Raw genomic sequence first — 24,625 nt, 5'->3', positions numbered from 1 at the left:
GTCAAACAGCACGACGACCTCATGCATGCCTCGGTGATGTGGTTTCATACAACATAACGCTAGTCTGCACTAGGGCAAGACCCCTACAAACTAGACCTATAAAGTACAACTATAACTATGCCTATGCCTATCTACGGGAGGCCATGTCAGTTGTATGTGATGGTGTGTTTTGTACTAGTGTGGTGGTGCATTCCTTTCATACGTACCAATTGTAGTACTTGGGCATATATATTTGGTATGGAACTAAGCTCAAATTCCAAATTAGAACAAATTCCCTTAATTAATCCTAATTCACAAACATTTAGTCATACATAAGGTACATTAAATTTGACTATTCCAATTATCTCTAAAAAAGTTAAAGGAATGCGCGGTTGTGGAGACCCCCCACTGCGAGTTTTTTTTTAAGTTAAGAACCCAAATTCACACCTCGCGAGAACTTGAATCTGCGTGGTTGGGTCATACATCCACTCTCCTAACCAAGTGATTTATGCCCACTTATTTATTCCTACAAACATCAATATATAGTACCTATGCTTTTTTATTATAAGTGTAGTTTCCTTGAAGAAGTCCAACACAAAGTTCCTGGAGCAGTGATGTGATATTTACTATAATTTACTGGTTGTTGGGTGGGTTGTTACTACCGTGCCATAAATTATTCTCAGCCACTTCCAACCCTAGCCACCCACACTACTCTCTCTTGATCTGTCCGATGACTGATACGTCTCAAACGTATCTATAATTTGTTATGTTCCATGCTAGTTTTATGACAATACTCACATGTTTTATATACACTTTATATCATTTTGATGCATTTTCCGGCACTAACCTATTAACAAGATGCCGAAGCGCCAGTTCCTGTTTTCTGCTGTTTTTGGTTTCAGAAATCCTACACAGGAAATATTCTCGGAATTGGACGAAACAAAAGCCCACGGTCTTATTTTCCACGGAGCCTTCCAGAAGTCCGAAGAGGAGACGAAGAGGGGCGACGAGGCGGCCACACCCTAGGGGGGCGCGGCCCCACCCCTGGCCGCGCCGCCCTATGGGGTGGGCCCCTCGAGCGTCCCCCGACTCTGCCCCTTCGCCTATATATTCTCTCCGTCGCGAAAACCCTAGTACCGAGAGCCACGATACGAGAAAAGTTACGGAGACGCCGCCGCCGTCAATCCCATCTCGGGGGATTCAGGAGATCGCCTCCGGCACCCTACCGGAGAGGGGAATCATCACCGGAGGGCTCTACATCACCATGCCCGCCTCCGGACTGATGCGTGAGTAGTTCATCCTTGGACTATGGGTCCATAGCAGTAGCTAGATGGTTGTCTTCTCCTCTTGTGCTATCATGTTTAGATCTTGTGAGCTGCCTATCATGATCAAGATCATCTATTTGTAATGCTACATGTTGTGTTTGTTGGGATCCGATGAATATGGAATACTATGTTAAGTTGATTATTGATCTATCATATATGTGTTGTTTATGATCTTGCATGCTCTCCGTTGCTAGTAGAGGCTCTGGCCAAGTTGATACTTGTAACTCCAAGACGGGGTATTTATGCTCGATAGTGGGTTCATGCCTCCATTGAATCTGGGACAAGGATGTGAAAGTTCTAAGGTTGTGGATGTGCTGTTGCCACTAGGGATAAAACATCAATGCTTTGTCTAAGGATATTTGTATTGTTTACATTACGCACAGTACTTAATGCAATTGTCTGTTGTTTGCAACTTAATACTGGAAGGGGTGCGGATGCTAACCCAAAGGTGGACTTTTTAGGCATAGATGCATGCTGGATAGCGGTCTATGTTCTTTGTCGTAATGCCCTAAGTAAATCTCATATTAGTCATCATGATATGTATGTGCATTGTTATGCCCTCTCTATTTATCAATTGCCCAACTGTAATTTGTTCACCCAACATGCTATTTATCTTATTGGAGAGACACCACTAGTGAACTGTGGACCCCGGTCCATTCTTTTACATCTGAAATACAATCTACTGCAATCATTGTTCTCTGCTGTTCTTTGCAAACAAACATCATTCTCCACACCATACGTTTAATCCTTTGTTTACAGCAAGCCGGTGAGATTGACAACCTCACTGTTAAGTTGGGGCAAAGTATTTTGATTGTGTTGTGCAGGTTCCACGTTTGCGCCGGAATCCCTGGTGTTGCGCCGCACTACACTCCTCCACCAACAACCTTCACGTGGCCTTCATCTCCTACTGGTTCGATAACCTTGGTTTCTTACTGAGGGAAAACTTGCTGCTGTACGCATCACACCTTCCTCTTGGGGTTCCCAACGGACGTGTGTTTTACCATCACAAGCAACTCTTTTTCTGGCGCCGTTGCCGGGAAGATCAAGACACGCTGCAAGGGGAGTCTCTCACATCCAATCTCTTTACTTTGTTTATTGTCTTGCTTTACTTTATTTTATTTTCTGTCTTGTTTGCTTTCTTTATATCAAAAACACAAAAAAATTAGTTACTTGCATTTACTTTATTTAATTCAGTTTGCTTTACTTATTTTTATTGCTGTTAAAATGAATACTCCTGAGAACTCTAAGTTGTGTGATTTCACTAGCACCAATAATAATGATTTTATATGCACTCCCATTGCTCCACCTGCTACTACAGCAGAATTTTATGAAATTAAACCTGCTTTACTAAATCTTGTTATGAGAGAGCAATTTTCTGGTGTTAGTACTGATGATGATGCTGCTGCCCATCTTAATAATTTTGTTGAACTTTGTGAAATGCAAAAGTATAAGGATGTAGATGGGGATATTATAAAACTGAAATTGTTTCCTTTCTCCTTAAGAGGAAGAGCTAAAGATTGGTTGCTATCTTTGCCTAAGATTAGTATTGATTCATGGACTAAATGTAAAGATGCTTTCATTGGTAGATATTATCCTGCTGCTAAAATTATATCTTTGAGAAGTAGCATTATGAATTTTAAGCAATTGGATAATGAACATGTTGCCCAAGCATGGGAAAGAATGAAATCTTTGGTAAAGAATTGCCCTACCCATGGACTGACTACTTGGATTTTTCTTCAAGGAACCTATTGGATTCAGCTGCTGGAGGTACTTTTATGTCCATCACTTTGGGTGCCGCAACAAAACTTCTTGATGATATGATGATCAACTACTCTGAATGGCACACTGAAAGGACTCCTCAAGGTAAGAAGGTAAATTCTGTTGAAGAAACCTCCTCCTTGAGTGATAAGATTGATGTTATTATGTCTATGCTTGTTAATGGTAGATCTCATGTTGATCCTAATAATGTTCCTTTAGCTTCATTGGTTGCTCAAGAAGAGCATGTTGATGTGAACTTCATTAAAAATAATAATTTCAACAACAATGCTTATAGGAATAATTTTGGTAACAACTATAGGCCATATCCTTCTAATAATAGTAATGGTTATGGTAATTCTTATGGTAATTCTTACAACAATAGTAGGAGTGTACCCTCTGGTCTTGAAGTCATGCTTAAAGAATTTATTAGTACACAAACTGCTTTCAACAAATCTGTTGAGGAAAAGCTTGGTAAAATTGATGTTCTTGCTTCTAAAGTTGATAGTCTTGCTGCTGATGTTGATCTTTTAAAACTGAAAGTTATGCCTAATGAAACTAAAGATATTAAGTCATTTGCTACAGCAAACGCTATCCAAGTTCGAATTAATGACAATATTAGAATGATGGCTGAATTGCATGCTAGGTGGGAAAGAGAAGAAAAATTTGCTAAAGAGAATAATATAGCTAAAGTTTGGACTATTACTACCACTAGTAATGTTGATGCTTCACATGTTGCTAAACCTCCTACTATCAATGGTAAAATAATTGGTGTTGGCAATGTTTCTACTTCTAATACAAAGCATGCAAAATTGCCTGAAACTGCTGAAACTGTTTGTGATAAAAGTGCTGAAATTTTTCAGAGTATTGGGGACAATGATCCCATTGCTTTAGATCATAATGGTTTTGATTTTGATAATTGTCATATCTCTGAAGTTATTAAGTTCTTGCAAAAACTTGCTAGAAGTCCTAATGCTAGTGCTATAAACTTGGCCTTTACAAAACATATTACAAATGCTCTCATAGAAGCTAGAGAAGAGGAATTAAAACGTAAAGCTTCTATTCCTAGGAAATTAGAAGATGGTTGGGAGCCCATCATTAAGATGAAGGTCAATAATTTTGATTGTAATGTTTTATGTGATCTTGGTGCAAGTATTTCTGTTATACCTAAGAAACTTTATGATATGCTTGACTTGCCACCATTGAAATATTGTTATTTGGATGTTAATCTTGCTAATAATTCTATAAAGAAACCTTTGGGGAGAATTGACAATGTTCACATTACGGTTAACAATAACCTTGTCCCCGTTGATTTTGTTGTTTTGGATATTGAATGCAATGCATCTTGTCCTATTATTTTGGGAAGACCCTTTCTTCGAACTGTTGGTGCTATTATTGATATGAAAGAAGGAAATATTAAATATCAATTCCCTCTTAAGAAAGGTATGGAACACTTCCCTAGAAAGAGAATGAAGTTGCCTTTTGATTCTATTATTAGAACAAATTATGATGTTGATGCTTCTTCTCTTGATGTTACTTGATTTACACTTTCTGCGCCTAGCTGAAAGGCGTTAAAGAAAAGCGCTTATGGGAGACAACCCACTATTTTATTTCTGCAATTTTTGTTTTATATTTGAGTCAAGGTGCTTGTTACTACTGTAGCAATACCTTTGTATCTTTATTTTATTTCATTGTTGTGCCAAGTAAAATCTTTGATAGAGAGTTGATACTAGATTTGGATTTCTGCGTAGAAACAGATTTCTAGATGTCACGAATTTGAGCTGTTCTCTCTGTAGGAGAATCTAAAAATTCTGAAACAATTCGTGAGTAATCCTCAGATATGTACGAAACTTTCATTCAATTTGAGCTTCTTCATCTGAGCATGTTAAGTGCCTCGACAAAATTCGTCTTTATGGACTGTTCTGTTTTGACAGATTCTGCCTTTTATTTCACATTGCCTCTTTTACTGTGTTGAGTGGATTTCTTTGCTCCATTAACTTTCAGTAGCTTTGGGTAATGTCCAGAAGTGTTGGGAACGATTGTGTCCTCTCTGAACATGTGAATTTTTGATTATGCACTAACCCTCTAATGAGATTGTTTTGAGTTTGGTGTGAAGGAATTTTCAAGGGTCAAGAGAGGAGGATGATATAATATGATCAAGAAGAGTGAAAAGTCTAAGCTTGGGGATGCCCCCGTGGTTTATCCCTGCATATTTCAAGAAGACTCAAGCATCTAAGCTTGGGGATGCCCAAGGCATCCCCTTCTTAATCAACAACTTATCAGGTCACCTCTAGTGAAACTATATTTTTATTCCGTCACATCTTATGTGCTTTACTTGGAGCGTCTGTACGCTTTTATTTTTGTTTTTGTTTGAATAAATTTGGATCCTAGCATTCCTTGTGTGGGAGAAAGACACGCTCCGCTGTTTCATATGAACACTGGTGTTCTTAGCTTTACTTTTAATGTTCATGGCGAAGGTTGAAAACCGCTTCGTTTATTGCTATTTGGTTGGAAACAGAAAATGCTTCATGTGGTAATTGGTATATTATCTTGAATAATTTGATACTTGGCAATTGTTTTGAGCTCTCAAATAGATCATGTTTAAGCTCTTGCATCATGTAGTTTGAACCTATTAGTGGAGAATTACTGTAGAGCTTGTTGAAATTTGGTTTGCATGATTGGTCTCTCTAAAGTCTAGATATTTTCTGATAAAGGTGTTTGAACAACAAGGAAGACAGTGTAGAGTCTTATAATGCTTACAATATGTTCTTATGTAAGTTTTGCTGTACCGGTTCATACTTGTGTTTGCTTCAAACAACCTTGCTAGCCCAAGCCTTGTACTGAGAGGGAATGCTTCTCGTGCATCCAAAACCTTGAGCCAAAACTTATGCCATTTGTGTCCACCATAACTACCTACTATGTGGTATTTCTCTGCCATTCCAAAGTAAATTGCTTGCGTGCTACCTTTAAAAATTTCATTCCTTGTCTTTGCAATATATAGCTCATGGGAAAGTAGCTTAAAAACTATTGTGGTAAAGAATATGTCGCTTATGTATCTTATTTCTTATAAGTTGCTTGTTGAGCGGTAACCATGTTTCTGGGGACGCCATCAACTGTTCTTTTGTTGAATATCATGTGAGTTGCTATGCATGTTCGTCTTGTCTGAAGTAATGGTGATTTGCCATGAGTTGAATGGTTTGAGTATGCATATTGCTAGAGAAGAACATTGGGCCGCTAACCAAAGCCATGTATCATGGTGGAAGTTTCAGCTTGGACACTAATCCTCAATCTCTTATGAGAATATTATCTGTTGTTGAATGCTTAAGCATTAAAGAGGAGTCCATTATCTGTTTTCTATGTTGTCCCGGTATGGATGTCCTCAAGTTGAGATTTATCAAAAACGAGAAATCAAATGCGATCTATCTCCTTGGACCTTTGTACAGGTGACATAGAGGTACCCCTTTGTGACACTTGGTTGAAACATATGTAATGCAATGATAATCCATGGAAATCCGAGCTAATTAGGACAAGGTGCGAGCACTATTGGTATTCGATGCATGAGGCTTGCAACTTATAGGATGTTTTATGCATAACACATATGAATTATTACTACCGTTGACAAAATTGTTTCCATGTTTTCAAAATAAAAAGCTCTAGCACATGAGTAATCCCTGCTTCCCTCTGCGAAGGGCCTTTCTTTTACTTTATGTTGAGTCAGTTTACCTACTTCTTTCCATCTTAGAAGCAAACACTTGTGTCAACTGTGTGCATTGATTCCTACATACTTGCTTATTGCACTCATCATATTACTTTGTGTTGACAATTATCCATGAGATATACATGTTGAAAGTTGAAAGCAACTGCTGAAACTTATATCTTCCTTTGTGTTGCTTCAAAACCTTCTATTAAGAATCTATTGCTTTATGAGTTAACTCTTATGCAAGACTTATTGATGCTTGTCTTGAAAGTACTATTCATGAAAAGTCTTTGCTATATGATTCAGTTGTTTAGTCATTATCTTTACCATTGCTTTGAATCACTTCATTCATCTCATATGCTTTACAATAGTATTGATCAAGATTATGATAGTAGCATGTCACTTCAGAAATTATCCTTGTTATCGTTTACCTACTCGAGGGCGAGTAGGAACTAAGCTTGGGGATGCTTGATACGTCTCAAACGTATCTATAATTTCTTATGTTCCATGCTAGTTTTATGACAATACTCACATGTTTTATATACACTTTATATCATTTTGATGCATTTTCCGGCACTAACCTATTAACAAGATGCCGAAGCGCCAGTTCCTGTTTTCTGCTGTTTTTGGTTTCAGAAATCCTACACAGGAAATATTCTCGGAATTGTACGAAACAAAAGCCCACGGTCTTATTTTCCACGGAGCCTTCCAGAAGTCCGAAGAGGAGACGAAGAGGGGTGACGAGGCGGCCACACCCTAGGGGGGCGCGGCCCCACCCCTGGCCGCGCCGCCCTATGGGGTGGGCCCCTCGAGCGTCCCCCGACTCTGCCCCTTCGCCTATATATTCTCTCTGTCGCGAAAACCCTAGTACCGAGAGCCACGATACGAGAAAAGTTACGGAGACGCCGCCGCCATCAATCCCATCTCGGGGGATTCAGGAGATCGCCTCCGGCACCCTGCCGGAGAGGGGAATCATCACCGGAGGGCTCTACATCACCATGCCCGCCTCCGGACTGATGCGTGAGTAGTTCATCCTTGGACTATGGGTCCATAGCAGTAGCTAGATGGTTGTCTTCTCCTCTTGTGCTATCATATTTAGATCTTGTGAGCTGCCTATCATGATCAAGATCATCTATTTGTAATGCTACATGTTGTGTTTGTTGGGATCCGATGAATATGGAATACTATGTCAAGTTGATTATTGATCTATCATATATGTGTTGTTTATGATCTTGCATGCTCTCCGTTGCTAGTAGAGGCTCTAGCCAAGTTGATACTTGTAACTCCAAGAGGGGGTATTTATGCTCGATAGTGGGTTCATGCCTCCATTGAATCTGGGACAGTGACAGAAAGTTCTAAGGTTGTGGATGTGCTGTTGCCACTAGGGATAAAACATCAATGCTTTGTCTAAGGATATTTGTATTGTTTACATTACGCACAGTACTTAATGCAATTGTCTGTTGTTTGCAACTTAATACTGGAAGGGGTGCGGATGCTAACCCGAAGGTGGACTTTTTAGGCATAGATGCATGCTGGATAGCGGTCTATGTTCTTTGTCGTAATGCCCTAAGTAAATCTCATATTAGTCATCATGATATGTATGTGCATTGTTATGCCCTCTCTATTTATCAATTGCCCAACTGTAATTTGTTCACCCAACATGCTATTTATCTTATTGGAGAGACACCACTAGTGAACTGTGGACCCCGGTCCATTCTTTTACATCTGAAATACAATCTACTGCAATCATTGTTCTCTGCTGTTCTTTGCAAACAAACATCATTCTCCACACCATACGTTTAATCCTTTGTTTACAGCAAGCCGGTGAGATTGACAACCTCACTGTTAAGTTGGGGCAAAGTATTTTGATTGTGTTGTGCAGGTTCCACGTTTGCGCCGGAATCCCTGGTGTTGCGCCGCACTACACTCCTCCACCAACAACCTTCACGTGGCCTTCATCTCCTACTGGTTCGATAACCTTGGTTTCTTACTGAGGGAAAACTTGCTGCTGTACGCATCACACCTTCCTCTTGGGGTTCCCAACGGACGTGTGCTTTACCGTCACAAGCAATGACCTCCTCGACAAACATCCTTGGAGCCCGAGGCTGTGCCGGCAGCCGCGCCCTACCAGGCGCATCACCACATCGAGTACATGGAAGGGCACACTACCATCACCTCACCGCACACGAGTACTTGGAGAACCATCACCAGCTAAAAATGAAGAACGGAGAAAGGGTCAAAGAAGACCGAGAAAGGGGAATTAAGATAAACTGAGAGAATTAAGATAACATGAGAACTTAACTGAAAGATGAGACTGAAGAAACAGTTAAAGAAACAAGACAAAGTGAGTGAAAAAATGAGAACAAAAAGAGATACAGTGAATGAAACACTAAGACTGAAGAAAAAATCAAAGAAACAAGACAAAGATTAAAGAGAAACAGAGAAAAGTAAGGGAGAAAGAAAATGAAACAATGAAGAACTGAGAAAAATAAATTAAAAACTGAAAGGACTCAAGACAATGAAATACTGAAAGCTGAAGGCTGAAGAAAAACAAAGCTGAGATTGAGCAAATAAGAATGAGGAAATTAAATTGAGATAGTGAGCACAATGACCAAAGTAATGAACAAAGAAAGAGAAAGACTGAAGATAATCACCATTGCGGTTTGAAGCACATTTGGTCAAAACAACTGTGGCAGAAAAAACTTGCTGGCGATACTTAAGCCAGTAAATAAATAAGCAGCGAAACGCATGCAACTTAATTAGCCACCGACCTTTGATGTGTGTGTGTACCCCGAATTCCAGAACAATGCATGCACACAAATATGCCAAGATCAGGATCTTTGCAGTATTAGCGAAGTGTTGACTAGAACTGGAGTTGCAAGGACAAGTGTCAATCGGCAGTGCATGAAGTAAAACCATGCACAGATGCAAACAGAGATATCAGGGAGAGGACTAGCTAGCTATAAAGGAAATTACAGTTGACCAATTTCATTTCAACATTTTTATCCACTGGTTGCAGTTTTCGCCATTTAGGTGCAGGGAACTAATGACAGATCAATGTGGTACATTGATTTGAGCGTGCCAAAAAAAAAAAACTTGAAACACAAGGTAGGGCAGAAAACATATTACAATGCGTTAAAGATAACACAGGCCAGCACACGGGGTAGACAACTGACTAGTTCAATTCATGATTCAAACAGTTGGCGGCCATGTCCTCATGGAAAAATACTCTAGGCAAATCTCATTAACATTTTGTCCAATTTACTGATAGACATGTTTAAAACAAGAAACTGCATAGGACCACTCACTTGGATTTGCAATCTGCACATTCTCTGTTCTTCGGCAACCGCTGAAGGTCTTCCAATATCTTGAAATGAATGACTTGCTAACTAAATAAATAGGGAAAATGATAACTGAAGAAATAATTATGTGAGACTGACCACAAAGAAAAACTGAGATACAAAACTGAAGGAAGAGAGAAAGAACTGAAGTAAGTGAAGATTATAGAGTAATATTGATGTCACCGAAGATAGATAAAGCCCAGTTCTATTAAAAACTCGAGTCAGTCGACAAAAAGAGGCAGTCCAACTCGAGTCGCGTGCTCCTACTCTGCTCTGTCACGATCGATGTCAAAACTGGAGGACCTGCCAGGCTGGACCCGGCCGATTGACGCGCACGTACAAAAGCAAGGAAGGAAGGCCGGGAGCAGTACGCGCGTGCACATACATGGAACGATCCATCCATACACCAAAGCTCACGCACATGGCGGCTGTAAACGATTCTACATCACCCACCCACTTGATAGAGTAGCTTTTTTTCTTTTCTTTTCGTTTTTACTCCTACCGATTTTGGCTGATCTAAACTACAAGGATTTTTCTTTTCCGGAATGGAGTTTTTTTTTACATGTTCCCAAATGGAATTAACTTGGAGTACATGCTCGTTTCCCCACCTGGGAGGTTTGTTTGACGAGGACAAAAATGGGGCAAGAATGATTTGGTTCCACACCCGCCGGAGATGCAACAACCACCGGCATGTCTGCTCGCTCGCTTGGGGCCTCAAGCGTGTCCAAGGTCGCCGGCATGGATAATAATGTTTGGTTTCCCACTCGGGTTTCTTCTTTGCTGCTAAAAAAGTCAATGAGTCGGTGATGCGAATCTCTAGACAGGCGGTGGTGCTGCAAACAGTAACCGACTGTGCTACTATATAATAGTCGGCAACGGTGCTGCAAATTGTCACCGACCGTGATGCCAACAGCCTGTGGCGGTGCTGCAAGAAGCAAGTGACGGTGCCGCCGGCTGTGCGCCGGCGAGTAGTTCACAATGCTACAAATGTTCTTTGATTCTGCTACTTTAGTTTTTTTTTTCTACAAGGTCTCCGGTGATATCTGGGTCCGACAGATCTTTTCTTTTTATTTTAGGTAAACCTTTTTTTTTCCTTCAATAAAGCAAAAGCGGGTGTACTTTTTTTTGCTGCGACAAAGGGAAATATGAATTTTGGAAGAAATTTGGCACATGTCATCGTGTGTGTTGTCGGAGGCTGGGAGAAAATTAGCCTACAAAGGATTGTCAACGCTTTCCGGTAAAATTGTTCGAATTTTCGATATGACCTACCCTAATTATTTACACAACTGCCAAGTACAATTGCTTGACTTTGCAATTTACACAAATTCTCGAGTTCAAAAGATTACCTTAGCAATTCAAAAAAAAAAATCCACGGCTACCACCGGTATTTTCTAGACTTTGACAGCATGCATCATCAGCAAATATTAATAAAACACCTCTCAAGCACATTTTTTCACATAGCTTCTGGACTGGAGCATTACGATGATACCAACCCGACACGAATATTACAACAAATGAAGCATTTTTTTCACATGGAAGCAGCTGCTAGGCAAACAACATGGCCTGGCCTCCTTGTCCTCAGTTGGTTTAGATACATTCAAATTTTAGCACAGTTAAGACTTCCTTTTATAGACAGAGGGAGTAGTATATTACAACGATTCCAAACATAGACCAAGAGCCAGTGCAGCACAACCCGACAAGGACGCCCGACTGAATCAGCCAAAGATGAGCCACGGCTCATAGCCAGGCCATGTCGTCCTCGCCGGCGACTCACCATCCCCTGCACCAGACGACCAATGCAGTCTCAGCATTGCAGCGCTCAGACATACACGGTTTCCTAGCAAGCTTTCTCACCAATTCAACTACACATGTGGAATTATTACTGTAAAACATCACGTGGTTGTTTTTCTCCTACCAACAATAAAAGCTCAGGATTACGGACAGCCTGACATTACCAACAAGCAATGTACTTAACACCATATTTCAAAAGAGCTTCATGCAGATACAACATATTGTAAAACACACAGGCTCTTCTTTTTTTCAAAACCAAAACAAAGCTTCCGAAGACCGACCAGCAATGATGTAGACACAAAACTGGAGTCTCCAGTCCAGCAATGAGCATGTTACTCTAAACATCACGGTATTCTTCTCCTACTTAACAATAAAACATAAAGATTTCGTACGGCATAAAATTACCAACAAGCCACCCTGGCTCAGCGTCCCAGATGCTACCTACCACCACCGGACAATGCACAAGGCTCGGCCGCCAGCACGTCCTCTGTCCACCACCTGCATTGATTTCATAAAGCCAAAACATTCATGTCAGGAAACAGAGACAGACCGACCACATCAACACTAGTTTCACACATCATGCTTGAAAGGCACAAAGAATGGATTCAGGTCTAACCATGAACGTAATTACGGTTGGAAAGCTCCTACCCGGGACTCCGCGAGTAGCAACTTTAATACGAAAATCACCAGTGTGCGTCGGCACGACGATGAAGCCGGTGACGCTCAGCTTTCTTTCTTCCCTCAGTTTCCACAGTTGCCATACCTCCAGCGGTGCTCCACCATCTTGTGTGCATGAGGCAAGAATGCAAGATCACCAAAATCACAATCACATAAAGAACTGACATATAGCTAGTAAAGCGACAATCCACCTTAAGCACAACATTGATCTCACCATCATACTCAATGCTTGACGCGGCATGCAGATCACGAGCAGCTTCCTCCCACACGCGGAGGAAAGCATTAGCCATTCCACGGGTTTTGTAGCCTTCTGCAGAGTCAGGGTTGATCTTTAGATACAAGGACTGGTTAATCACAGGGAGCAACTATATAGGCTAATGAAAACCCGAAAATACGGTGGTGCACTCGGGTGCACCATACCCTGATATGAAAAAACATTCGAATAACCCTATTTAAATGTGTCAAAAAATTTGAAATAATTCACGCACGTGCATGTCACCATGCTACTTACTCGTGTAAATTTTGAAGAAAAAATTCGAATTTTTCTGACCTACACAAAAAAAGAGAAGATAGATTTTCGCTATATTGTGAATAGTATGTGTATACTGCTATATTGTGAACAGTACATCTTGTTATTTTTGTGTAGGCTACGTAACTTAATATTTTAGTTCCCGATTTGACGTACGCATGTCTGCATACATTCCCTACAAATTTAATTTACGACACAATTTTTTTGTAAATTTCTGACGTGTTTTCAATATAGGGTGCGCGCGCACCTGAGAGCCAAAAGTGCGCGTCAAATGAAAACCTGCTTAAGAACACCTGAAATTTTAGTGTTTTCTGCGGCCAATACTACTGCACATGTTCTGAAATCCTCCAAGTCTGTCATCCTGGTGCTCTACATTTAAAGAAAATGCAATGATATTAGTAGGCAGTAGCAACATAAATTCCACGAGTAACACTTAAATTCCTTTAACAAAAGTGTTAACAGAGACGGAGAGACCCCGGAATCAAACATTTTTTGTGGGTTTCCATCAAAGTATCAATCCAGGCTTGCCCATTAGCATCACATCTATTGTTCATATCACTAGTTGTTCATATTCTTGCTAGCATTCATCGATTAGCCCCGTTAATAGTTCATATCAGTACAACTAATGAAAATATTCATCACCTTTGATATACAAGCAAAGTTTTGAACATGAAAAGAACTCCACTCGCTGAAAATGAAAAGACGAGGATGAGAGGTCTCACCGACAGATGACCTGCATGGTGTGTTTGATGAAGCCAGTATGGTTGTAGCCGAAGAAGAACACCGTCGTCACCCACAACAGTGAGCACCTGAGGAGGACACCGTTGTATACAACACCCATAACACCAAAAGAATAGACGGTTGCTGAGTTCGGATTCAGCCTTGGCCAACATCTTCTTCACGTTTGCCTGACGAAAAAAGAAAAAGACACGATTAGAGTAAACTCCACACAACAATTTTAACCTTGTTGACTAAAAGGGGAAGTTTATCGGAACAAGACATATCAAACAGAATATATCATTAGTAAAAATAAACAGCGCCATTAATCTGTTCTGATCAAGCACTTAATAAGAATCACATTGGAGAAATAGTTTGCTGCAATGCATAGACAAGAGGGTGATGTTCAGCAAAAATTATTGACTGTTCACTTTATGTACATTACACACTACATTTTTTGCAGCAAGGTGGCTCCTCAAGTTAATCAACCTCAAATAAGCTTGTTCTGATCTAATATGTGGATTAACTAGTCCTACTGGACATACTGAAAAGATAATATTGACTACTCCTTTGGGTTAATTAAACAGGCAAGATTAACGTTCCAGTTTGACAAAGTACTCACACTTAGCAACAGTGTACTGCTGCAATTTGAGTCAAAGCACACAGGGACCATTAAATTCGGAAATCAAACCATTTGAACTATTTTTTTTGAGAACACAGTACAACGTAGACGCTCACAAACACGCACGTACAAACACCCCTATGAACGCACGCACGCACACCCTACCCCTATGAGCACCTCCGAGAGACTGAGCCGGCATATCTTGAGGTTGACGAAGTCACCACTGGCGCCTCGCTGTTGACGGGCACGTCACCTACCACTGAAAGCATAACGCCGATTAAATCCTGGAATAAATCCAGGTAAATGCAAACACCCATGCCAAGTCTAGGACTTGAACCTGGGTGGGCTGGTTCCACCACAAGGGACCTAACCACCAGAGCCAAGCTCTGTTTGCAAACCATTTGAACTATTGATGCTTCCTTGCTTTGCTTCTTCCAGTTAATTAACCTCAAAGCTTGAACTGATCTAATCTATGAGTAAACTAGTACTGACAACAAACAAGTGTACTGACAACGAACGAAAATGCTTGCAGATGTATCATCATTTCACGTTCAGGAAAACGACACCACCATGCTTACCCGTATCTCACAGCCACTGGAGCACTCGAACTTGAGGGCCTACTGGGCCAGTATGTAGAACGCGTGCCTCGTCTTCCCATCCTCTAGCACAAAGGTCGGGAGCCGCCGTACATCCACCAAGCCACATAGCAGTGTCGATTCTTGTGGGCTCAGGTGTACTTGATTAATCCGCCGTACATCTAATTATGCATGCAGCCAATTAATCAAGGATACCATTTGAAATACTCCCCCGGATTGGAAGGCTAGAAGGTCACATCCCGTGAACCAGGAAAAAAATTAATTGTCACCAGAAAATTTGGTAAGAATCGGTAGAATTTAATTCGTGCCTAAAATGTAGGAGAATTTACCAATTGAGCAAAAAAAATCGGGGAATTAACTTTGGAGCGGAATTATAGGCGATCCAGGTTAGCGGTTATTCTCCTGCCCAATCAACTTGCATGTTTGTAGGAAAGTAATAACGGAGATTAATTAGGGGCGCAGATATTTGGGCAATTAAACGTCTCTCCTACTTCCTCTTTTCCGATTTAATTGACTCCTTGTAAAAAAGATTTAATTGCCTCTAATCGGCACCATGCTTTGCTCATTGTCTTCCTCTCCCTCACGTTAATTAAATATATAGGAAGCGAGGAAATACCTTACATATAAACCCCAAAAAAACCGGAAAATGCTCGGGAGAGATGATCAATTCGGGAGTAGTGAAATCCCTTTCACGTGACAAATTGAAGGGTTAGCTTGCATAAGGACAACTCAAGAAGGCAAACTCTTGGCAGTTTAAAAAAGACATAGTCATAGTATACTCCACTTTATTGGCAATTTAAGAATATTATGCACTTGCTCCTCACTGGAGTGGGTACTCCATCATGAATCTAGCAAATGAATACACATACCTATATATTTTAGACCTACTTAAAAATAGAGATGTATTTGCTTGCACTTGTACTATGCAAATAATCTATGCTACACCCTCCATCCTGAAAATGACGTCTGAACTTTGTCTAGATACGCATCTTTTTGGACATGGTTCACTGTGTAGATTTTAGGTGTGCGGTGCTGATAGTGGAGCTCGGCAACCGGTTTCGAAATGCATGGGTCGTCCGAGGAGGGTGGGCTTGGAGGTTGGTGTTCAATCGGTGGTAGTGTGAGGGCGGAAGATGGTTTATTTGATGGGAGGCCCCTTCCCTCATCTTGAAGGAGCATACACGCATCCATCGAGGCTAGTAGTTCTCGTCTGTGGTCTCCTCGTAGTCATTGCGTGTGTGACTATCAACTGACACCGCCACAGGGTACTCCCAATATATCCACATCATTAGGCAACCTCGAGGCGACATCTCTAGTGTGAATGTGCTCGCTTCATCACCGTCCCCACCCCCTCACGCCCTCAGCATCACCAAATTAGGCGATGGAGTAGAAAATTTTGATATCTCGTGCTGATTATCATTTTGTTTATTATTTAGTGGAAATGTATTCTTCTAGAACAAAATTAATTAAATTTCCCTGGTTTCAGTTGGCCGGTATAGGTAGAAACTAGCTTAGTTAGTGGGCCCTAGATGCTTCTATCTATATTACTTACTAAGCTAGCTAGCTTCAAATTTGATGTCTAAGTTAGGCTTGCAGCTACTGAATACAAATGAGCTAGTCGGCCTCCTGCCCAACCTAGTCGTGTTCTACGCACTGTAACTCTCAGCAACATGCATGTATTATCTCATCTTCCTTAGCTAACATGTGTGATTTAACTAACAAGAAAGTCCATCCACTTGAATATAGCTAGGTACTAGCACTTTTATTTTATGCGGAACGGGCCTTGGCCAGGTTGTTGATGCTTCTCCGACGGAACTTGTCTTGCCTGAGGGCACCTGTGGTAGAAGTGACAATGAAGCTTTGATTTGAGGAGGCAATGAGATTAGAGATGATAAAGAAGAAACCTAGCGAACTAGAGATGAAAGGGGTGGAATGAAGAGTGCATCAGGATATGATGGGTGGCGTCGATGGTGACATGGTGGAAGGAAATTGGTGTCGTATGCAGTGAGCCAGGAACTAGCCATCCATCGCTGAAGGAGGAGCCTAGTTCTGAACGATACTCCCTCGGCCTAACCCTCCCCACCCTCGTGCGGTGGTGCACTGAGCCGCACCGGGGTGCCTGACACCTTTAGTGGTATCAGAGCTTAAGCCTAAATAAGAAATAAATTTGCTAAAGAATGTGGGTTTAATTGATGGGGTAATCCACAGACTTATATGCCTTTTAGGTCAAACGGGTTAGGTTATGGCCAACGGGCATGCATAGTTTGCCAGAACGAGGCCATAGCGCGCACATGCGTGTGCCCTGGGATAGGAATCAACGCTATGTGTGCGTGTTTTCCATCGTGGTCTTGGAAAACCCGTTTTCCATTTTCCGAGTGTTGAAACTGTTTTTTTGTGTGAAGCAGGTACATGGGGCGTGAACTAGGGTTGTGGTAAACCCGTGCACGACGATAGAAGAACACATACACAATGCGCTCCACACACCCGCCCCATGCGCTAGCTCTCCGGGAAGGCGTAGGATCCTCCACCGACTCCTGTCGATGTCGCTGGTTGAACTACGCGTCCACTTTTCAATGCCCTGATTTTCTTGAAAAATCATTTTTAGCTCTGGAACATGTCATTTTATGTGCCCCTCTTTTTCGGTTTCGCGCGCCTCCCAACAGGAGCACCGGGACATCCAGTGCGTCACATTCTGAGCGCAACTAATTAAAAATACCATAAAAATGTGAGACCTTCGGGAGGTATCATTTTATGTGACCAAGTTGCAAGGAAAAAAATCAAACTTGGAATAAGACAGTTATTCCCGAAAAACATTGACGAAATGAGTTATCACATACGGAGTTCTATGGCTTTTAGGTCAAACGGGTTAGGTTATGGCCAACATGCATGCATAGTTTGTCGGAACGAGGCCATATCGCGCACATGTGTGTGCATTAGGATGGGAATCAACGCTATGTGTGGGGGTTTTTTCATCGTGGCCACGGAAAACCCATTTTCCATTTTCCGAGTGCCGAAACGTTTTTTTGTGTGAAGCAGGTACATGGGGCGCAAACTAGGGTTGAGGGAAACCCGTGCACAAAGATAGAAGAACACATACGCAAGGCGCTCCACACACCCACCCCACGCTTTAGCTCTTCGGGAAGCCGTAGGATCCTCCACCGTCTCCCGCCGATGTCGCTGGTTGAACTACGCGTCCACTTTCCCCTGCCCTGATTTTCTTGAAAAATCATTTTTAGCTCCGGAACGTGTCATTTTATGTGCCCATCTTTTTCGGTTTCGCGCGCCTCCGAACAGGAGCACCGCTGCGCTCGAAGCGGCGAAACGGGGCGTCCGGTGCGTCCCATTCCGAGCACAACTAATTGAAAATAAAATCATAAAAATGTGAGACCTTTGCGAGGCGTCATTTTATGTGACGCAGTTGCGAGGAAAAAAATCGAACTTAGAATACGGCAGTTATTCTCGAAAAACATTTACAAAATGAGCTATCACCTATGAAGTTCTATGGCTTTTAGGTCAAACGGGCAAGGTTATGGCCAATGGGCATGCATAGTTTACCGGAACGAGGCCATGTCTCACACATGTGTGTGCCCTGGGATGGGAATCAACGATGTGTGTGGGGGTTTTCCATCGTGGCCACGAAAAACCCATTTTCCATTTTCCATGTGCCCGAACGGATTTTTTGTGTGAAGCAGTTGGCGCAAACTAGGGGTGAGGGAAACCCATGCACAATGATAGAAGAACGCATACAGAACGCGTTCCACACACCCGCCCCGCGTTCTATCTCTCCGGGAAGCCGTAGGATCCCCCGCCGTCTCCTGCCGATGCCGGTAGAAACGGGACAGATTTGAACTACGCGCCCACTTTTCCCCGCCCCTGATTTTCTGGAAAAATCATTTTTAGCTCAGGAATGGGTCATTTTATGTGCCCATCTTTTTTTGTTTCGCGCACCTCCCAACACGTTAACCGCCGCGCTCGACGCGGCGAAACGGGATGTTTGGTGCATCCCATTCCGAGCCCAACTAATTCAAAAAAAATCAGAAAAGTGTGAGACCTTCGCGAGGCGTCATTTTATGTGACCCAGCTGCGAGGAAAAAATCAAACTTGGAATACAATGGTTATTCCGGAAAAACATTCATGAAATGAGCTATCTATCACCTATATAGTTATATGTCTTTTAGGTCAAACGGGCTAGGTTATGGCAAACGGGCATGCATAGTTTGCCGGAACAAGGCCATATCGCGCACATTTGTGTGCCCATGGATAGGAATCAACGTTGTGTGCCGGATTTTGACATTGTGGCCACGGAAAACCCATTTTCCAAGTGCTGAAATGTTTTTTTGAAGTAGGTACATGGACGCAAACTAGGGTTGAGGGAAACCCATGCACAGCGATAGAAGAACGCCTACGCAACGCGTTCCACACACCCGCCCCATGCGCTAGCTCTCTGGGAAGGCGTAGGATCTCCCGCCGTCTCCCGCCGATGCTGTTAGAAACGGGCCGGATAGCGCCCACTTTTCCATGCCCCTGATTTTCTGGAAAAATAATTTTTAGCTCCGGAACATGTGATTTTAAATGCCCATCCTTTTCGGTTTCGCGCGCCTCCCAACAGGTGCACTGCCGCGCTAGACGCGGCGAAACGGGACGTCCCGTGCGTCCCATTTTGAGCACAACTATTTTAAAAAATCAGAAAAATGTGAGACCTTCGCGAGGCATCATTCTATGTGACCCAGCTGCGAGGAAAAAAATCTAACTTGGAATCAGGAAGTTATTCAAGAAAAAAATTCACGAAATGAGCTATCACCTACAGAGTTTTATGGCTTTTAGGTTAAACGGGCTAGGTTATGGCCAACATGCATGGATAGTTTGTTAGAACGAGGCCATATCGCGCACATGTGTGTACCCTAGGACGGGAATCAACATTGTGCACGGGGTGTTGCATCGTGGCCACGGAAAACCCGTTTTCCATTTTTTCGAGTGCCGAAACGGTTTTTTTTGTCAAGCAGGTACATGGGCGCGAACTAGGGTTGAGGGAAACCCATGCACAATGATAGAAGAACGAATACGCAACGCGTTCCACACACCCGCCCCGCGCGCTAGCTCTTCGGCAAGCCGTAGGATCCACCGTCGTCTCGTGCTGATCTCGTTGGAAACGGGCAAGATTTGAACTACGCGCCCACTTTTCCCCGTCCCCGATTTTCGGGAAAATTCATTTTTAGCTCCGGAAAGGGTCATTTTATGTGCCCATCTTTTTCGGTTTCGTGCGCCTCCCAACAGGTTAACCGCCGCGCTCGACGTGGCGAAACAGAATGTCATGTGCATCCCATTTTGAGCACAACTAATTTAAAAAAATTAGAAAATTGTGAGACCTTCGTGAGGCGTCATTTTATGTGACCCAGATGCGAGGAAAAAAATCAAACTAGAAACGGGCCGGATTTGAACTATGCGCCCACTTTTCCATTCCCTTGATTTTCGGGAAAAACAATTTTTAGCTCCTTCTTTTCCGGAACATGTGATTTTAAATGCCCATCCTTTTCAGTTTCGCGTGCCTCCCAACAGGTGCACCGCCGCGCTCGACGCGGCGAAACGGGACGTCCCGTGCGTCCCATTTTGAGCACAACTAATTGAAAAAATCAGAAAAATGTGAGACCCTCGTTTTTTTTGAACAAAGGTTCGGTCCCGAAGGACCTAGATACTGCCATTAATTTGAGCGGTGGGATTACAGAGTACAGAGAGGACCACAAAGCAAACAAAAATTACAACCAAGCCCTCACAGTATGCAAACAGGACCCTAAAGTAAAGAAGTAAAAAGCGATCAGCGCCCTCTCCACCGAGAAACCTCCACGCACGGCCATCCGCGCCGTCGCCGGGGACTATGCCACTTGGGACGGTGCAGCTGGGAACCGCCATGCTGGAGCAGAAGGGCCTCCCTTGTGGCACGCCGGCCAGGAGGTTGACGAAGAGATGACGCCGGCAGACCGGCGACAGAGCTCGGAGCAGCCGCCCTTCGGCTATGTGAGTCGACGGCAGGACGGCCTGAGACCGTCGGAGGGCCGCCGAAGATGTGCTCCAGGATGCAGTACCACTAGAACCCCGCCGAGCACCAGACCCGCACCATCCAGTGAGGCATCCCCAACCTCGCCCGTCACCTCGACGGCCAGAGAAAAGGAATCCACCAAGGCCAGAACGTCCGGAGCCGCAGCTACAATTATTGAAGGAAGAGAAAGAGGAATAGAAGTGTGGGAGTGATGGCAGCCTAAGCAACGCCTCACCATGGATTTGGCTGAGGTACCGGCATAGGATCTGCTGCAAATCCGTCTCTAATCTTCCATCTCACAGCCATGGCCATGAAGAAGGGGGATTGGAGAAAACTTACAACACATCTGGATCCGGTCGCCTGATTATTTGCCCGGGAGAAGAAAAGACAGAGAAATCCTAAAGCTAATAGAAGCCAAACCCCTCTCCCACCCGTCGCCGGCCACCATGGCCGCCAGCGGCGAGGGAGAGAGAGGCCGGCGGTGAGATCTGGAGAAAGGCTCAAAGAAAGAAAAGACCACACGGGTCAAGTCTCCACAGGGGTAGGGGCCTGTCTATGTCGCTGCCTCCACACGCAAACTTGGGGGAGGTGTATGTGAGACCCTCGTGAGGTGGCATTCTATGTGACCCACGTGCGAGGAAAATAATCAAACTTGGAATCAGGAAGTTATTCTGGAAAAACATTCACGAAATGAGCTATCACCTAAAGAGTTCTATGGCTTTTAGGTCAAATGGCCTAGGTTATGGCCAACATGCATGGATAGTTTGTCGGAACGAGGCCATATCGCGCACATGTGTGTGCCCTGGGACAGGAATCAACATTGTGCACGGGGTTTTGCATCGTGGCCACGGAAAACCCGTTTTCCATTTTTCGAGTGCCGAAACGGTTTTTTTGTGAAGCAGTTACATGGGCGCGAACTAGGGTTGAGGGAAACCCAAGCACAATGTTATAAGAACGAATACGCAACGCGTTCCACACACCCGCCCCACGCGCTAGTTCTCCGGGAAGCCGTAGGATCCGCCGTCGTCTCGTGCCGATGGCATTGGAAACGGGCAAGATTTGAACTACGCGCCCACTTTTTCCCACCTCTGATTTTCTGGAAAATTCATTTTTAGCTCTGTAAGGGGTCATTTTATGTGCCCATCTTTTTCGGTTTCGCGCGCCTCCCAACTGGTTAACCACCGCGCTCGACGCGGCGAAACGGAATGTCTCGTGCATCCCATTCTGAGCACAACTAATTTAAAAAATCATAAAAATCTGAGACCTTCGCGAGGCGTCATTTTATGTGACCCAGATGCGAGGAAAAAATAAAACTTAGAATACAACAGTTATTCCGGAAAAAATATTCATGAAATGAGCTATCACCTACAGAGTTCTGTCTTTTAGGTTAAACGGGCTAGGTTATGGCCAACCGGCATGCATAGTTTGCCGGAACGAGGCCATATTGCGCACATGTGTGTGCCGTGGGATGGGAATCAACGTTCCGTGTGGGATTTTGACATCATGGCCACGGAAAACCCGTTTTCCAGTTTACAAGTGCCGAAACGGTTTTTTTGTGAAGCGGGTACATGGGCGCGAACTAGGGTTGAGGGAACCCATGCACAACGATAGAAGAACGCCTACGCAACGCGTTCCACACACCCGCCCCATGCGCTAGCTCTTCGGGAAGTCGTAGGATCCCCAGCCGTCTCCCGCCAATGCCACTAGAAACGGGCCGGATTTGAACTACGCGCCCACTTTTCCATGCCCCTGATTTTCAGGGAATTTTTTTTTGCTCCGGAACATGTGATTTTAAATGCCCATCCTTTTCGGTTTCGCGCGCCTCCTAATAGGTGCACAGCCACGTTCGATGCGGCGAAACGGGACGTCCCCGTGCGTCCCATTTTGAGCACAACTAATTGAACAAAATATCAGAAAAATGTGAGACCTTCACGAGGCGTCATTCTATGTGTGACCCAGCTAAAAGGAAAAAATCAAATCTTGAATCAGGCAGTTATCCAAAAAAGCATTCACGAAATGAGCTATGACCTACAGAGTTCTATGGCTTTTAGGTAAAATGGACTAGGTTATGGCCAACATGCATGTATAGTTTGTCGGAACGAGGCCATATCACGCACATGCTTGTGCCATGGGTTTTCGGTTTCGCGCATCTCCTAACAGGAGCACCGCCGCGCTCGACACGGCGAAACGAGATGTTCGGTGCAGCCCATTCCTAGCACAACTAATTCAAAAATAAATCAGAAAAGTGTGAGACCTTCTCGAGGCATCATTTTATGTGACCCATCTGCGAGGAAATAAATTCAAACTTGGAATACGACAGTTATTCCGGAAAAACATTCACGAAATGAGCTATCACCTACGGAGTTCTATGGCTTTTAGGTCAAACAGGCTAGGTTATGGCCAATGGGCATGCATAGTTTACTGAAACGAGGCCATCTCTCGCACATTCATGTGCCCTGGGATGGGAATCAACGATTTGTGCGGGGTTTTTTGCATTGTGGCTATGGAAAACCCGTTTTCTATTTTCCGTGTGCCCAAACGGTTTTTTTTGTGAAGCAGGTGGCGCGAACTATGGTTGAGGGAAACCCGTGCACAACGATAGAAGAACACATACACAACGCGTTCCACACACCCACCCCACGCGCTAGATCTCTAGGAATCTGTAGGATCCTCCACCATCTCCCGCCGATGTCGCTGGAATTGAGTCAGATTTGAACTACGCGTCTACTTTTCCCTGCCCGCGATTTTCTAGAAAAATCATTTTTAGCTCCGGAACGTGTCATTTTATGATCCCATCATTTTTGGTTTCGCGCGTCTCCAATTAGGAGCACCGCCGCGCTCGACACGGCGAAACAGGACGTCCAGTGTTTCCCCTTCCAAGCACAGTTAATTCACAAAAAATACAAAATATGTGAGACCTTCATGAGGCGTCATTTTATGTGACCCAGTTGCGAGGAAAAAAATAAAACTTGGAATACGACATTTATTACGGAAAAACATTCATGAAATGAGCTATCACCTACGGAGTTCTATGACTTTTAGGTCAAACGGGATAGGTTATGGCCAACGGGCATGCATAGTTTGCCGGAACATGTGTGTGCCTTGGGATGGGAATCAACGCTGTGTGTGGGGTTTTTCCATCGTGGCAACGGAAAACCCGTTTTCCATTTTCCGAGTGCCGAAACGTTTTTTTTTGAGGGAAACCCATGCACAACGATAGAAGAACACATACACAACGCATTCCACATACTCGCCCCACGCGCTAGCTCTTCGGGAAGCCATAGGATCCTCCACCGTCTCTCGTCGATGTAGTTGGAATCGGGCCATATTTGAGCTACACGTCCACTTTTCCCTGCCCCTGATTTTCTAAAAAAATCATTTTTAGCTTCGAAACGTGTCATTTTGTGTGCCCATGTTTTTTCGGTTTCGCGCGCGTCCAACAGGAGCACCGCCGCGCTCTACATGGTGAAACGGGACGTCCGGTGTGTCCCATTCCGAGCACAACTAATTCAAAAAATCATAAAAATGTGAGACCTTCGCGAGGCGTCATTTTCTGTGACG

At 43.4% G+C, this 24,625-nt stretch overlaps 1 protein-coding gene across 5 annotated transcripts; it reads right to left on the bottom strand.

Annotated features, from left to right (window-relative positions):
• Positions 1-11,535: 11,535 nt before the first annotated feature.
• LOC127325552 (uncharacterized) lies at positions 11,536-15,108 on the bottom strand. 5 transcript variants are annotated; one of them, XM_051352346.2, is made up of 7 exons: positions 15,013-15,108; positions 13,818-14,003; positions 13,343-13,464; positions 12,781-12,876; positions 12,537-12,671; positions 12,294-12,386; positions 11,536-11,877 (listed from the first exon to the last, which is right to left on the bottom strand). In XM_051352346.2, the coding sequence occupies exons 4-7, from the start codon at positions 12,854-12,856 to the stop codon at positions 11,813-11,815; spliced, it is 369 nt and encodes a 122-aa protein (XP_051208306.1). In that variant the 5' UTR covers positions 12,857-12,876; positions 13,343-13,464; positions 13,818-14,003; positions 15,013-15,108; the 3' UTR covers positions 11,536-11,812. The 5 variants fall into 5 exon arrangements, with proteins under 5 accessions (XP_051208306.1, XP_051208305.1, XP_051208302.1 ...); XM_051352345.2 differs by having other exon boundaries at positions 12,505-12,671; positions 13,389-13,464; XM_051352342.2 differs by having other exon boundaries at positions 13,389-13,464.
• Positions 15,109-24,625: the final 9,517 nt, after the last annotated feature.

Source organism: Lolium perenne, chromosome 3, assembly GCF_019359855.2.
Source record: "Lolium perenne isolate Kyuss_39 chromosome 3, Kyuss_2.0, whole genome shotgun sequence".
NCBI lineage: Eukaryota > Viridiplantae > Streptophyta > Magnoliopsida > Poales > Poaceae > Lolium > Lolium perenne.
This window is presented reverse-complemented; position numbering and strand designations above follow the sequence as displayed.

Excerpts from the sequence above, each read along its gene's own strand:
- LOC127325552 (XM_051352342.2), bottom strand. The coding sequence starts at position 13,988 with ATGTTGGCCAAGGCTGAATCCGAACTCAGCAACCGTCTATTCTTTTGG. Across the intron at positions 13,465-13,817 it reads ACCATGCAGGTCATCTGTCG|AGCACCAGGATGACAGACTT; the intron begins GTGAGACCTCTC and ends CTTTAAATGTAG. Across the intron at positions 12,387-12,536 it reads TGCTACTCGCGGAGTCCCGG|GTGGTGGACAGAGGACGTGC; the intron begins GTAGGAGCTTTC and ends AAATCAATGCAG.